Source organism: Sceloporus occidentalis, unplaced genomic scaffold, assembly GCF_023333645.1.
Source record: "Sceloporus occidentalis isolate IW3139 unplaced genomic scaffold, rSceOcc1.0.p SCAF_4, whole genome shotgun sequence".
Taxonomy (NCBI): Eukaryota; Metazoa; Chordata; class Lepidosauria; order Squamata; family Phrynosomatidae; genus Sceloporus; species Sceloporus occidentalis.
In genome coordinates, this window is record NW_028316984.1 from 33,414,737 (window position 1) to 33,431,555 (window position 16,819).

The 16,819-nt window shown below is 37.2% G+C and overlaps 1 protein-coding gene across 1 annotated transcript in view; it reads left to right on the forward strand.

Moving 5' to 3' along the window:
- The window catches only part of TTN (titin), a 317,246-nt gene that overhangs the window by 191,940 nt on the left and 108,487 nt on the right, over positions 1-16,819 (forward strand). The window contains exons 178-195 of the mRNA XM_089523020.1: positions 1,014-1,289; positions 2,729-3,004; positions 3,155-3,294; positions 4,104-4,230; positions 6,114-6,377; positions 6,489-6,755; positions 6,917-7,180; positions 7,281-7,420; positions 7,557-7,683; positions 7,887-8,153; positions 8,258-8,524; positions 10,082-10,348; positions 10,531-10,670; positions 11,642-11,768; positions 12,981-13,123; positions 14,892-15,015; positions 15,258-15,524; positions 15,857-15,954. Coding sequence (XP_089379146.1) covers positions 1,014-1,289; positions 2,729-3,004; positions 3,155-3,294; positions 4,104-4,230; positions 6,114-6,377; positions 6,489-6,755; positions 6,917-7,180; positions 7,281-7,420; positions 7,557-7,683; positions 7,887-8,153; positions 8,258-8,524; positions 10,082-10,348; positions 10,531-10,670; positions 11,642-11,768; positions 12,981-13,123; positions 14,892-15,015; positions 15,258-15,524; positions 15,857-15,954 — 3,581 coding nt within the window. The remainder of the gene's footprint in view (positions 1-1,013; positions 1,290-2,728; positions 3,005-3,154; positions 3,295-4,103; positions 4,231-6,113; positions 6,378-6,488; positions 6,756-6,916; positions 7,181-7,280; positions 7,421-7,556; positions 7,684-7,886; positions 8,154-8,257; positions 8,525-10,081; positions 10,349-10,530; positions 10,671-11,641; positions 11,769-12,980; positions 13,124-14,891; positions 15,016-15,257; positions 15,525-15,856; positions 15,955-16,819) is intronic.

Consider the following 16,819-nt stretch of genomic DNA (forward strand, 5'->3'; position numbering starts at 1 on the left):
TGATCTACACCTGGTATACAGTAGGCCCTTCTTGTACATGGATGTTCTATATGCAGATTCAAGCATCTACAGTTTAAAATGTTCAAAAAAAGTATAAATTTCAAATATCAAACCTTGATTTTCCAATTTTTATAAGGGACATCATTTTGCTATGTCATTATATTTAATGGGACTTGAGTATACATGGATTTTGTTATCCACGGGGGATCTTGGAACCAAACTCCAGCATATAACAAGGGTCCACTGTATTTTATTTATGTTGAAATGCTCATTGTATTGAGTGATAGAAGGTATGTATATTTCCTAGTTTCTGTGATGTTGTTTATTTGTTTGCCTATACAATGTCATTTATGACATAACACTTTATGAGCCACAAGAGAACAGTCATGGCACTAAGGAGTTAATAGTAAACACTGGAGAAATGAGAGAGGGATATGCGTTTATACTTTTACATTAGTCACTAAGTTACCAATGAGAGCCAACATGGTGTAGTGATTTGAGTATTGGACTGTGACCCTGGAGACCATGGTTTGATTTCCCACTCAGCCATGGAAACCCACTGGGTGACTTGGACAAGTCACATACTCTCAGCTCCAGAAAAACCATGATAAGTTTGCCTTAGGGCCATCATAAGTTAGAAGTGACTTGAAGGCACACAACAACTACAAAACTCTAAGTTACTAGCCTTAGTGAAAATAAAGAATGGGGAACATCTTTATAACTGAAACTGTATATGAATGGTACAGCCCAGTGCTTATTCTAGGCCTGAGTGCTTTAGTGTATACACATTGCTTCATAGCCTGTAATAGCAGGTCACTCCATACTCCATAGCAGGGTCACTCCATGTATAGCAGGTCACTCCATACTCCATAGAATTTTCACCATACTTGAGACAGATGAATATATGTAAGTCTCTGATGTTAGGAGATTATCCAAGCACATGCTTAAATGTATCACCAAATGTGAATGAAATAATATGTCAATAAAGCATCTGTTTTTCTCCCCTTCACCAGAATTACCAGTGCGTTTTGTGAAGACTTTAGAGGAGGAACTTACTGTCATAAAAGGGCAACCCTTTTATCTAAGCTGTGAACTGAACAAAGAGAGAGATGTGGTCTGGAGGAAAGATGGGAAAATTATTAAGGACAAACCTGGGAAATTTGCCCTGGGTATTATCGGTCTGCAGCGTGCCATCACAATTATGGATGCTGATGACAGTGATGGTGGAGAATACAGTGTGACTGTTGACCAAGCTAACATCAGCTGTAAATCCAGTGTTAAAGTTGTTGGTGAGTTAAATTTCTCTCAAACCTGTGTGTTCTCTCAATGTATATGAAATTAGGGTGTGTTATGAAGCAGTGGTGTCCCTGCACCTGATATCACCTGCTGTGGGGGAGTGGGGCTTCTGGGGGCGGCACGCATAGCCTCCCTTGGTGTTGCCCCATCCTTCTCCTTTTGAGCAAAAGGACAGGCCAGTATAATAATAATAATAATAATAATAGGATTTATTTATATGCCGCACAATCACTGGGAATCTGGACAGCTTACAACAGAGGGGATATTAAAAGGCAATAACAATAAACATAAATTAAAAACAAAAGTAACATGGCAATGCATTGAACAATAAGAATAAAATTAGATAGTGATTAACAATAGCAATAAATAACAAAAATACACAGCAATTATAGCAACAAAAATACATAGTAATTATAGCAGCAATAAAATTAACAAAGTAAAATACATAACAATTAACAAAGCAAAAATACATCGTAATGATAGCAACAATAAAATTAACAAAGCAAAATACATAACAATGAACAGAGCAAAACAAGCAAAAAGAAAGAGCATGGAGGGGGAAGGGCCTGACTGGGTGTTGCTTCTCTTCTGGGATATCACCCAGTGTGGGCCACACCACCACATCCCTCCAGTAACACCACTGTTATGAAGGAAGAGATGAAAAGCTATAATTCGTTGCTTTGAAAATCTACCAACTAATATTCAATCTGATACATAATTTTCTTTCCTAAATGATAGTTTTCCTTTACTGTATCTTCATTTAATCATTCGATGGCTGGCTATAAAAGCCAGCTTTCCGGTGGCTTGGAAACGTGGTATTTAGATGCCAAGCACCCACAAGTTGTCTTGAAGCTGCCAGTCAATCAGATGGCGGCAGCTTCAAGACGTCTTGGGGGCATGGCATTTAGATGCCACACACCTGGAAGCCATCCTGGAGCTCTGCCGAGGTGCCTTAAACCCAACCCAAATAGGAGCAGATCTTTTCTGATATGATTTTTCCAAACCACTTGTGTAACATTCCACTGGAATCTTGAAAGTACAAAATCTATTGATCACAGGGAAATTGAAATTTAGCTAAAATATATATATATATATATATATATATATATATATATATATATAAATAAAATTTATGATGTTTCCACAATTTAAGTAAAATGTAGGATCCTTCCTGTGATCCATCTGTTTAAAAATACCAACTCATTTTTAAAATAATCCCAAATGGAAAAATCTGGGTGCTGTTAATTTAGGATTCCCAGATCCCTAGGCCTAGCATTACTTCTCTGGTTCTTAGGGTGAGGGGGAAGGATCTTAGTGTGAGAATGCTGCCTTGAAAATGTGTATATATCTGTATGTACATGCATGTGTGTGTGTGTTTGTGTGGAGAGAGGGAGAGATATTTCCTCTTATTACATTGTGTTTTGTCATACAGAAATGATAAAAGACTGGCTAGTGAAACCTATTAGAGACCAGCATGTGAAACCAAAGGGTACTGCCACCTTCTCTTGTGATATTGTGAAGGATACCCCAAATATTAAATGGTACAAAGGTGAAGAAGAGATTCCTCTAGAACCAACTGATAAAACAGAAATTATAAAAGATGGACCTCATATCTACCTCAAAATTAAGAACGCCACACCAGACGATATTGGGGAATATGCAGTTGAAGTTGAAGGCCGTAGATATCCAGCCAAACTCACTCTTGGTGGTAAGAATATTATTACATTCATACAGTAGGTTTAGCAATAGTTTCACCTGCTAAAGTATGAAGACGCACTGTCTGGGAAAATACTGCAAATTGTGAAAATATTTCACTGATTACATGCATGTTACTAATTCATTAATATTTCAATGCCAGAACGTGACGTTGACCTGCTTAAACCCCTTGAAGATGTTACTGTTTATGAGAAAGAAACAGCCAGCTTTGATGCTGAGATTTCTGAAGATGATATTCCTGGGGAATGGAAACTGAAAGGAGAAATTCTCAGACCCTCACCTGTAAGAATCTGTACTTCAGAATTTATTAGCTTAAAAGTACTGTGCAGTAGCTTGAATGATGTCAGACAATAAACTGATTCAGCCACAGTCTTTTAGATAAAATTGCCGAGGTTTATAATTATTATTAGTTTAGTTTTCAGCCAGAGACATGAGCTAGAATTTTTCTGATGCACAACACTAAATGTTCCACTTTTTATAGGGACACAGAGTGATAATGAGGGAAGTGGACAAATGCAGCCAGCTCCATGCAGCTTTTAATTATCAGTGCTTCATGGCTGTCTTCACAGCTGCTATTATTATTTATTTACGGTAGCCCTAAAGGCTCTCAGAGCAGCTTACAATTATTATTATTTTTAATTAGACAGTTCCATACTTGCAGTCTTTTCCCCCTGCCGCTGCCACTTGACCACCTTTGCTGGCTTAGTTACTCCAGCGTGATGCACAAAACAGGATTCCAGTCACTGGGTTTTTTTTAATCTATGAAATTTATAAACCGAAAAATTAAACATCTTCAAACAGCATAAAACAGCTGTTACAACACATATGTTCTGTCACATAACTTTTTTGTTATCCCATATTTTTTTTCTGATATGTGCTAGCATTTTTAAGATGAGTATTACTGAGCCCAGTGGACAACCTGAAACTATGCTTAGCTCAGCTGGGAAGAAAGGTGGAAATATTTTTATCCAGTGCAAAGAAATTAACACCATACTCTGAAGCAATGAAATTATTACATTGTGAAGATTTTTTTAAAAATTAATAGCAATTCCACATTATTCTTATATCGTGAAATGTTTAATATCTTACAGACATGTGAGATCAAAGCTGAAGGAGGAAAACGTTTCTTAACATTGCACAAAGTCAAATTAGACCAAGCTGGAGAAGTTCTCTACCAGGCACTGAATGCAGTTACTGCAGCTATCCTGACAGTAAAAGGTAAAGTGTTGTACTAAAATTTGCCTGCTAAACTGAAAGAGACACACAGACACACACAAATGTATGGATAAACTAAGAGCCACTGTAGTAACTATTTAAATTTGATCTGCATAATGCAGTGTGTGCTGAAATAGATGTATATTTACATCCTCTTCAGTACGTCAGGGGCAAGCAATCCCAGATGGCAGAGACAGACAATAAATCTCAGTTGCCCAACCAGGCCAAGAAATCTGAACATGCTGATCTCCCCCTCAGTCCCCAAGCCATAAAGGAAAAGACCAGTTGTGCCAGCACAAAGGAGCCCGTTCGCCTTTAGTGGATAATTAATGGTCATGACTTTATTTTATCTGTACAGAGGTCATCAATCACAATTTGACAGCCATAAATCAATCATGCTGCCTGTTATCCATTTGGCAAATGTTTACATGCTCTTATCATAAATCATATTGTACATCAAGCCATAAATCAAGCCATAAATCAAACATATGTCAATGCCCATAACCAATCATATCAGCTAATATGTCATCATAAATCAATCATCTGTCTTCACACATTGTAGACTCTGTCATCATAAATCATAATACATTGATTAATGAGCTATTATATGAGAAAGCATGACTGCTAAAGCTGTGTGTCATGATGACCCATTCCAAGCTGTGACAAAAGCAGCAAACATGGATAACTCATGGCTGCCCATCTTGCAATGGCTGCCACCATGTGGAAAGGGCCTTATATAGGCCCCAAATCTCGCAGGATTACATAAGATTATGGGGGTTGCTGGGGGGATCTCGTGAGATTCCCTTGATTGGCTGGGAGCCACATGAAGGGGTGGGACTTCCTGTGGCTTCCTCCCAAAACAGCTGGCACAACAAGAGGCCCCTCCCAACAAGTTGAGGGGGTGTCTTTCAGTCTAGTCTCAAAATTTGTTCCCTTTCCCATCCCCAAGTCCCAGGACCCAAAGTGCAAGTCCAGAAAACTCCCTTTCCCTGAAAAGTGCCTGTGGGTATTTACCGATAACTGCCCAGGATTCCACTCTCTCCACCCTAACCTGGCAAGAGTGAGCCAGATGCCAATTATATATAGAATTAAATGCCAAGCTATTGAATCAATAACATATACTGTAATGCAACAAATCTCAAATGATGTTAAGGAAGCCAACTCAAATCTTTTAGAGCACCAGCCAAAACTAATTGTCCCACAGTACCGTGGAGAATTAGTACAAGGTGGGCACAATACCTTTTCCTCTGTCAAAACCAGGAGGAAAGAAAAATCCTACCAAGGCCCCAAAGGTGACTAACTAAAGCCTGCACTAAACACCAAGGAGCATGGGCAGGCCATTGCCCAAAGATGAAAGAGGGGCAGAACTGAGTTTTATATTTCTATCCATCTTCCCATCCTACATCATGTCACGTAGCATCGTGATGGTCCTAGGAGATTATTGCATTCGTTTTTCTGCGTGGATAGACCTGGGATGTAGCCTTCTTAAGGCGGATCTTATTACATTAACTCATTGCTGAGCAGTATACAGCCCATACACAACCCGGGCTTCTCTCACAGCTTTTCAAGAACAGGATTTTCCCATTCTTGAAAAGATACGGGACAAACCTGAAGAAGCCCAGGTTGCATACAGGCTGCATACTGCCTGGCGATGGGTGAATGTGATAAGACCTGCCTTAAGAAAGTTACATCCCAAGTCTATCCTGGCAGTAAAGCTTATGCAATAATCTCCCTAATCTTCTCTTCTTCCTTCTGGAAGGGCAATTGACAGCCCCCACTCTGCAGTCTCTGCTATAGGTGACCCAAATGTAAGGGGCCAAAGTATCTAAGCTCATATATTACTTCCACTGTATACTTGAAAAATATTGTATTACCTTTATTTGCAGAAATTGAGCTTGACTTTGCTGTGCCTTTGAAAGATGTGACTGTACCAGAGAAGCGGCAGGCAAGGTTTGAGTGTGTTCTCACAAGGGAAGCCAATGTAATGTGGTCTAAAGGCACCGACATTATCAAAGTTGGGGACAAATATGACATAATAGCAGATGGAAAGAAACATATTCTAGTCATCAATGATTCTCAATTTGATGATGAAGGAGAGTACACTGCTGAAGTTGAAGGAAAGAAAACCACAGCAAAACTTTTTGTAGAAGGCAAGTTGATTAATGGGGGATGATTGTGCAAAAGGTATAAGAAGCAACAATAATTTGTAAATTCCAACAGCTAGAATTGTGTGGTATTAATGATCATTTGCTGCATTCCAGGTATCAGGCTGAAATTCATCTCCCCTCTCAAAGACCAAACAGTGAAGGAAGGAGAAACAGCTAACTTTGACTTTGAACTTTCACATGAAGATATGCCAGTGACCTGGTTCAAAAATGATAAGAAACTCCATACTAGCAGAACAGTTCACATTTCTGCCGAAGGGAAGAAACACAAATTAGAAATAAGAGAAGTGACGCTTGATGACATCTCTGAGATCAAGGCTCAAGTTAAGACATTACACACCGAGGCACACCTGAAGGTTTTAGGTAACATGTTATCATGTGTTGTTATTATATGAAGCTGTATGTATCTTTATGTATTCAAATCTTTTTTGTGCATTGACTGTAATTCACGTTTTTATGTATTCACTGTAATTACTAACCTCTTCAAAATATTAATCACTTCATACCCAACTGATATCTTATAGAAGCTGACCCATATTTCACTGTAAAATTGCAAGACTATACCGCCATTGAGAAAGATGATGTAATTCTGGAGTGTGAACTTAGCAAAGATGTGCCAGTGAAGTGGTATAAAGATGGCGAGGAACTTGTAGCTTCCAAGAGAATCTCCATAAAGACTGATGGCAAGCGCCGCATATTAAAAATTAAAAAGGTGTCAGATGCTGATATGGGAAATTATGAATGTAACTGTGGAACTGACAAGACAAATTGTGATGTTAAGATTGAGGGTAAGTGATAGTATGCCTTCAAAAGGATCTTTTCAGAACCTTTTACACACACTAATCAAGGCAGGAAATCTGAGATATATCCATATATCTTTACTTTCAGCTCGAATGATAAAAATAGAACGTCCCCTATATGGACAAGAAGTATTTGTGGGTGAAACAGCTCGATTTGAGGTTGAAATCTCTGAGCCTGATGTTCATGCAATTTGGAAGTTAAAAGGAGAAACTTTAACAGCTTCGCCTGTAAGTTTGTTTTTTTAAAAAAAAAAAAGCCATTACACCAGTTTAAAAAGGAAAACAAAATTTTGTTATGACATTATATAGAATGAATGAGTGATCAGGATAAATTTTTATTCCCCCCCCCCCTAAAAAAAATCAGGATTGTGAAATGATTGAAGATGGCAAGAAACACATCCTGGTCCTTTACAACTGCAAATTGGATATGACAGGAGAAGTGTCCTTCCAGGCTGCAAATGCTAAAAGTGCTGCTAATCTGAAAGTGAAAGGTATGCTTCAGAATGCATCATCTGTATGCCCATTTTCCAAACTTTATTATTATCTACCAGCAAGGAGGATTATGATGCTAATAATAACAATAGTAATAATAATAATTGTTATTATTGTTGTTGTTATTATTGTTACAATCCATAGCTGGAGTCACTAACAGAAATAAATTCCTGACATTCTTCATTACCCAATTTGATTTCAGAACTGCCTCTCATCTTTATAACTCCACTCAGTGATGTCAAAGTCTTTGAGAAGGATGAAGCTAAATTTGAATGTGAGGTATCAAGGGAACCAAAGAGTTTCCGTTGGTTGAAAGGAACACAAGAGATCACAGGAGATGAGAAATTTGAAATCATACCAGAAGGCACAAGACATGCCCTGGTCATTAAGTCTGTGGCTTTTGAGGATGAAGTAAAATATATATTTGAGGCTGAAGATAAGCACACAAGTGCCAAGCTGATAATTGAAGGTTTGTTTTGTACCACTGTTTCTCTTGACAGTGTGTTCCATTTTCAAATTTGTATCATTTTATTAACCACAATCTAAGTTTAATGGGATACTTTTATGGTTTAGGCATTCGTCTTCAATTTATAACACCTCTCAAGGATGTAACAGCAAAGGAGCGTGAAACTGCAGAATTTACTGTTGAGTTGTCACATGACAACATCCCTGTCATATGGTATAAGAATGATCAACGGCTCCATACCACCAAGGTTGTGTCAATGAAGGATGATGGCAAATTCCATACATTGTTATTTAAAGATCTCAATGTCGATGATACCTCTCAGATCAAAGTGGAAGCTATGGGAAAATCATGTGAAGCAAAACTTACTGTTCTTGGTATGTGTGACCTGAGTTTGATTTACATAAAGGGTCTTACTAGATAAAGTTTCTTCCAGAAGTACAAACACACTACTGTCTGTACTAACTCTATGCATAAGAGCCCCCCTCACTCCTTTGGGGGAGATCTTGACATCTTCTCAGGAGATCCTGCTCAGACAACACCTTTTGGAGGGACTATATGAACCTCCAGAAGGAGTAGGGCTGTCTCCCAGGCATCCTCAGTTTTTTGGAACTCTCTTTTCAAGAGATGTTCATGAAATCTCTCTGCTATCTTTTCTGGGGGGAAAACCAAAGTCTTTCCTCTTTCAAAATGCTTCTGAGGATTGACTACTGCTAGCTGTTGTGCTTTCTTATATTGCTGCTGTTCTATCTCTGACTCTTGTTATTTCTTTGTTTTGGTTTTTGCCTCTCTGTTTTACTGTAGATGTCTCTAATTTGTGCATTGTTGCAAAATTTTATGTGACTAGTTCACTGTATGGCCATAATGTCTTACTGATAGGAAAGTAAGGCCTTCTATGTTCAGTGGGGCTTCTTTCCAAGTAAGGATACATATAATTGCACCCTTGGACATTTTTTGTATCTTAGATAAAAATTTGATAAGAAGACTGAAAATGACTTATACACCCCACATAAGTTAGTTTCCAGTACAATTAGTTGGGTTTCTTTATGCTGTAAAAAGTTCTTCATACTAATTATTAGACCACAATTCTCTTCTAATAACATAGTTAAGTTTAATTAATTCATCCCATTGAATTCAGCTGATTTTGACTGCTTTTAAGACCTTATTGATCTGGTGCTAGGATGTCTTTTTCCCATACAAGTTTGACTGTTGGGTAAGATCAGCCCTTGTTCAGCACATACTGTACATGCAAAAAGTCTCATATTCAATATCTGCAACCTCCAGTTTGGGCAGAAAATGACACTTTTTCTAAAACCTGAGCAGCTGCTAGAAGTGTATGTAGAGCTAGAATTGGAACTGGGTTGACTTGATATCAAGCAGTTTCTTGCATTTCTTTTTCCATTTTTCTCACTTAGTCTAATAAATTAAGTATTAGTCTAAGACTGTCCTATTTCCCTTTTAATCCTTCCTGATGGTTTTTATGTCTCTGTATTTTATTCTGTGCTGCTATTTTATTCTTGTTCTGCTCTTGTTTTAATTGGAGCATTCTGACTTTTATGGATTTGGATGTTGTACTGTCTCCGTTTGTTTTAGTTGTTGTAAGCCACTTCATACTTTTATTACTAAACATAAAGGCTGGGTATAAATCTCTTAAATAAACAGAAATAAATATATAGTTCATGGTCCCCCATACTTCTTCTGGTTCTAGATTGAGAATTCTTTCTAAAAGCAAAAGCAGCAACTGTTCATGAGAATGACAAGGATTTACTCCATCCTAGTTGTTAGCCATGATTTCAGAAAGCTTTCACTTCTTCAAAAATTAGCCCCTTTATAGAAAGAGGAAGAATAATCCTTTAGACTGGCTTGGGTAAATTGCAAAATCTTTTGAGCATATTATAACATTTGGAATATCACATATTCACCTTAACTTGCAGAGGGGGATCCTTATTTTACTGGGAAGCTTCAAGATTACACTGCTGTGGAAAAAGATGAAGTCATTTTACAATGTGAAATTAGCAAAGCAAATGCTCCTGTAAAATGGTTCAAAGACGGACAAGAACTAACTCCATCTAAGAATGTTATTATCAAAGCAGAGGGCAAAAAGAGAATTCTCATCCTCAAGAAAGCATTGAAGAAGGACATTGGTCAATATACCTGTGATTGTGGTACTGATCAGACGTCTGCCAAGCTCAACATTGAAGGCAAGTTTCTCTTACTGATGTATTGTTCATTAAGTCTTCTTGAGGATCTTTCAGCTAGTGGGTGCCACACACACACATTTAACAAATAAATATCTTCTTAATCTTTCTGTACAAGGATGTAACAGCCACTTGCCACTGTGGTAATGAAAACTATTACATTGCTGATATTATTTTCTTTGCAGATCGTGATATTAAGATTGTGCGGCCCCTATATAGTGTGGAAATATTTGAAACAGAGACTGCCCGTTTTGAAACAGAAATCTCTGAGGAAGATGTCCATGCTAACTGGAAACTGAAATCAGAGACCTTGACTCAGACATCTGTAAGTAATACCTCTAAACACAAATCAGATTTGTTTGTTAAATAAAATGTTCAAAAAGATGGCTCCCAGAAACTTTGACCTGGATTCAGAGAACTTGGTATTTAGCAGTTTTCTCCTCTATGGAGTATGGGGAGGCAACACTCATTCTCTTCCTATCTGTAGTCTTTTCTTTAAAATTTCAGTTGGCTGGAGCACCATGCAGAGAAAAAGGGATCCAAGCCTATGGAACTTTGTGTCAGACTTATTTGTTTCTTTTCTGTAAAAGTTCATCTATATTTTTTATTGCTCAGTAAAATTTAGATTACACAATATTTAGAGGTTGGTAATGAAAATTACACACATCAGTTTAAAATAAATTTGTGCTCAAAATGCACTCAGGATGGCACTAGTGGTTTTGTAAAATTAGGTTTACAAAAGGATTTTTCCTATTATAGAAACAGGGATCTTACCTATATAGTAGTCCTGGTGGTGTAAAAAAATGAAAGGAGATTACTGGTGTATTATTTCAAATTATTGTACATTCATTTCTACTTGAAAAGAGAGAGAGAGAGAGAAAGGGTCAGAGAGAGAGAACAGAGAAGATTGGATTGAATTATTCTGATTAGAGTCATGATGGATAGCTAGATAAAAAATGTCACCCAATATGTAGCTGATGTTTTAAAAGACAAATTTCATACTGTAGATCATGGAGAAAGTTCACACTGAAATAATGTGAAACATTGGTCCAAAACACTGCAGAAATAATCCAGTTTGAGACTGCTTTTAGTGCCCTGGCTCATGCTAGGAAATTCTGGGAATTGCAGTTTATTGCGGGGCAGTTAAGGCAGTCTCAAACTGGATGTGTTTTGGACCACTGCTGTAGAATCATTGTGTATGAGTACTATTTCTGACGGTGATTCTTTCAACTCAAAATAGTTCTAAACAGTCACAGTTATATATAGATATTACACATTTTTTTCTCCTTTTGGAAGGATTGTGAGATTAAAGAAGAAGGCAAAAGACACTGTCTTACACTCTACAATGTACGCTTGAACCAGGCTGGTGGTGTAGACTTCCAAGCAGCCAATGCCAAATCTAGCGCCCATCTTCGAGTGAAACGTAAGTATCTTTAAAATATACCTGTGAGACAATAGGTATTTACCTCACTGAGAATGTGATAGGATAAGGAGGGGGGAAAACTAAGGAGGAAAAAAAACTAATCAGATAAGCTGGAAGGGGAGAGGTTATTTTTCTCCACTGACACAATATAATATAGAAAGCATGCAGGAGCAGCTGTGTCGTCCAGTTAACAAATACAAACAAAAATCCATCAGTGATACTTTTAGTGGCCAGCCAACCGAAATGCACAATATACTGTACTTGTTGCAAGCTTTTGAAGCTCCACGGGCTTCTTCATAAGGCAAGATGTTACAAACCAAACAGGAGAGGGGAAAAAACAACAATTGGGGATGTTAGTCAGATGACTGTATGTTATAATAGTTGGCCACTTTTCACTTTAATGAAGATTTGTACTCAGTTCATTTGGATGCTTCTACAGTAAGCCCTTCTTATCAAGGTGGGGGAGGTTTCTGTACCATACCCCCAATGGATGAAAAAAATGGTGGGACCTCAAGTCCTGCGGTTTTTAATGGCCATGCACGCTCACACAGCCATTAGCTTAAATCTGCGGATGCCAAGCCTGCAGGCTATAATTCAATTTGTGTTTTCTTTTGTGTTGGATCACAAGATGAAATAACTGGATTATAGACAGAAGTTTAAGTATTTGATTAGTTTTTAAAACTCTAATATGGGGAAATAACTTACCCAGGATGATTGGCATATGGCTTTGCATAATCAATGGTTATGAAATTTAAATTACTTCAGATGAACTATTTGCTGCTCTTGGCATTTCAGGTTTTGAGAAATAACACCCTGCTGACATTTGTGGAAAGTGCTAATACCCTTATGGACAGAGACATCCTAGACAGTTGGCAACCACTTGTCTCACTATCCAATCATTGCCCTTGCTATTCTGGAAGGCATATGCCTTATCTAGCAAGAGGCATGCAAGTCTTGGCAAGGAGAGTAATGCAGAGCAACTTTCTTGCTGATCTTTTCATTTCAAAGGATCAGGCTCTGCAAATAGGGAATCTCCAGTGACTAGACCTCCCCCTGAGGTCTGCGGGTCCAAGGGCCCTGATCTAACCAGGGAATTTAAATAGGCTCAAGTACGAGCATAATCTCTCTCTCCCTCTCTTGGGGAAAGGCACTATGGAAGTTCATAAGGGGTGGAAGTGGCTAATCTGAAGATGATTTCTTCTTTTCGTCAAGCTCGTGTAATTGGCCTGCTGAGGCCTCTCAAAGATGTAACTGTGAGGGCTGGTGAAACTGCAACATTTGAATGTGAGCTCTCCTATGAAGGAATTGTGGTGGAATGGTTCTTGAAAGGAGAGAAATTGGAACCCAGTGACAAGGTACAGAAGGCATTCTTTGCTTCTTTCTCTCTGTCCTTCACCCAGTCTTTATTTCAACTCCTCCCCCCTCCCAAATTTTCTTCCCTCTTTCTCTTCCCACCTTACCTTCTCTCGTCTTCCATTTTTCCACTGAAAGTAGCAAGTATACTCAAGTAGAAGTGATCTAGTCAGTCTAGTACTAGAAATATTAGAAGCTGCTGTCTTGGACATACATCACTGGGGAGGGGGGCCTTTGGGAACTCAGCAAGGTTACTTCTGAGTCAACCTGCTTAAAATTTCACTTTGAGGATATTCTACCATAGGATTTGAAAGGCTTTGTTTTATATATGAGAAGTCATTGGTACCTAACAGAAGAAAAAGGTCTCAAAATAAGATTGAAGTGGTTCTGTGCAACTACTGCCATACAAGTGCAGGAAGTATCTGGCAGTTCTAGTAAAATTTATGATCATTTGTCTTTCCTGATTCTTTCTCTCTTCTGAATGTAGGGCTAGGACTCAATTCTGCATATAAGGGGATTAAGGGGATTGAAATTCCGTTTCAGGCATTTGAAAAGGACTTCCAGATAACTTTCTGGACAGAAGTGCTCACTGGGCATTTCTCACTTGCTATTTTTAACCCTTCAAGTGTGGTGTTAGCACTGAGTTGTGAACAGCCTGGTATGCAGTTCATCAAATATTTAAAGTTAAACTTAAGCCACATATTACAAGTAAAGCATGGACAGAGCTGCATTCGGTTAAAAAAAAATATTATTTTTTTTGCTGGCTATTTTGTTTGACCCTCTGTTTAAATTGTTACAGTGTCTAATTTTTTTTAAGACTGATACAAAGAAAAATTGTAAAGGAAAATGGAGATTATTTATTAAAATGAAGACCTAGTTAGTAAAAGCTTGGTACAGTATTTACTAAAATATTTGCAGATAATTAAAACATAGATTTATTATGGTATATCATATTAAAAAGACCACAGTGTGATTAATTAAATGGCTAGTTTAATTTTACTATTACCCTGACAAATATTTTAATGATATTAAAATAAGTCACCCATTAATCAGATTTCCCAGGGTATTGAACAGATTAAAGCAAATAAAAATCATAATTTCTGTAAATTACCAGTAAACAGCAGTATAAAATCCTTTAAAACATATTTTCCACATCAAAGCAGAGCTTGACATAAAAACAGCCATAATAATACATGCCAAGTACTATACAATGGTTAATTGCAGTCCTATTCATTAGAATTATATTTTCAATCTACAAGATTTTATATTTTATTTCTAATTTGTCCATTATATCAATTTAAATTGGCCAAGATATAGATTTAGAGCACACCTTCTCCAGTCTAATTTAGGGCACTATACACACAAAACAGACTTCTGCACACATCTTTCAGTCTGGGTGGTGAGCAGTGTACAAATATGCCTGTTACACAAAATTTGGTTTTTTGATTGAACTGAGATTGATCACACTTAGTCTTTAAAATTAAAAGGTTATAATTCCACCAACCACTACTTTGGCAGATGGATTTTAGAGTAGGATTCAACCTTCCCAATTTGTTCTTCCCCGAACTACTCCAATACGACTGGGAAACTTTTTGGACTGGCTACTGGTGGATTAAGCAGAGCAGCAACTGGAACAGGAAATGAGAAAGGCTGTAGCATGTGCTCAAAACTTTGTAGATGTATAGCTGAATCTGACTGCAGTTTACAAATATTTAAGATAAGTTTGCAATGTGATTAATTGACCTGTTCTTCTTAATACTTTTTTAAAAGATTGTACCCCGTGCAGAAGGAAGAGTCCACACTCTTGTTCTCAGGGATGTGAAGCTAACAGATGCTGGAGAAGTCACACTAACTGCAAAGGATTTCAAGACTAAAGCAAATCTCATTGTTAAAGGTAAGCATTTTAAAATATCATCTTGTTCCAGAGTACTAGGTATGGATCTGGACCACATAGAATGCTTGGGTCAACCTTTCCCACAGTATTTTTCATGCCTAAAATATTGAACAAAATTCTGGATATATTTCATTCTTTAGACAAACATAAACTTGATAACTATCTTATTGGCCTCTTGATAGGAAAAAAAAAAGAGTCCTACAGTACCTGTACTTATGGGATTTATTTTTACCCTCTTTCAGAACCACCTGTTGAATTTACTAAACCTCTTGAAGACCAGACTGTAGAAGAGGAAGCTACTGCAGTACTTGAGTGTGAAGTGTCCAGAGAAAATGCCCCTGTGAAATGGTTCAAAAATGGTCAAGAGATTCACAAAACAAAGAAATATGACATAATTGCTGATGGCAGAGTCAGAAAACTTATAATTTATGGTTGCACACTAGACGATGCTAAGACATATACCTGTGATGCTAAAGATTTCAAGACTTCTTGCTTCTTGAATGTTGAACGTAAGTATGTTCATAAATTCTTTACATAGAACCAGATGCATGTTTGTTTTAATCCCTGAAAGGAAGGCAACTCGCTAATGCCTTATGGGTGAGTCAGTTTGATATCATGTAGTAAACAAAAGTTAATAATAATAATAATAATCCTAAATCTGGTTTATTCTATAGGGTGTTTTCTTTCATTTCCAAAAATGGAAACTGATTTAAATTTATTTGGGTTTGCTCATTGATGATTGTCAATAAACAGCAAATGCTTTTGTTACAACTATTGATTTTAAAACAATTGTAATAGTATTTAAGCTTGATATATATATATATATATCTTTTCTTTCTAGCACCTCATGTTGAGTTTACAAAGCCTCTTACTGATCTTGAAGTTAAAGAAAAGGAAGTTGCTCGGTTTGAATGTGAAATTTCCCGTCCAACAGTTAAGGTATGTGACATTTATGTTTGTAATGTGTTTCTAATATTTGAATTTCTCATTTGGTTTTGTATAGAATCACACAGAATTTGTTTCTTCCATTAAAATCAATCTTCTCTCTTCTTTAAGGAGTAAAGTTCTAGCCACTGTTTGTGCAGAACATTTTAAGGATGCAAAATTGTGTCCGGCCCAAATCAACCCAAAATCAAACCAAGGCTCCTTCTGCCAATCTAGCAACTAATTTAAAAACAACATTTTACACAAGGCATGATTACCAGTTAAAATAAACTACTAAAATTAAATATTAATAGTAATGTACTTGGTAGTCATATTTTACTTTGGTTATAGACCGTATAACCATATACAGAGCAACAGTTTTAGTTATAGACTGTACAACTGTGTGTGTGCGCGCGCGCATTGATCCTTTGGTTTGAATCCATTTCCATTCATGCATAGTGGTTTTATAGCCACGTCTGGTAGCACCTTCCTTCCCAACATTGCAAAGAAGCTGCTGAAATTCTTTGGAGCAGAACCATCAAAATGTAATGGTGGCTATTTGATTGAAAAAGCACTCTCCTCTATGTATTTAGAATCTTTTTGTATGCACAACAGAAATGGATACAAGCAAACAGTCCCAATTGAAATGTGCAGGGAATAAACAGTGTGTGTGTGTGGTTTTGTTGGAATGCTGGAAATACTTCTAATAAGGGAAAATTATCATCTTTCTTTTCCTCTTCTCAGAGTTGATTTGTGCTAAAAGCAGGTTTCTAAAATGGTTGTATATATACAAACTCCATCTGCTGAACAATTAAAGAAATTCTGCACAAATAATCTTTTTATATGAGCAGAGAAAATTCAGAGAGAAATAGCCACAGTA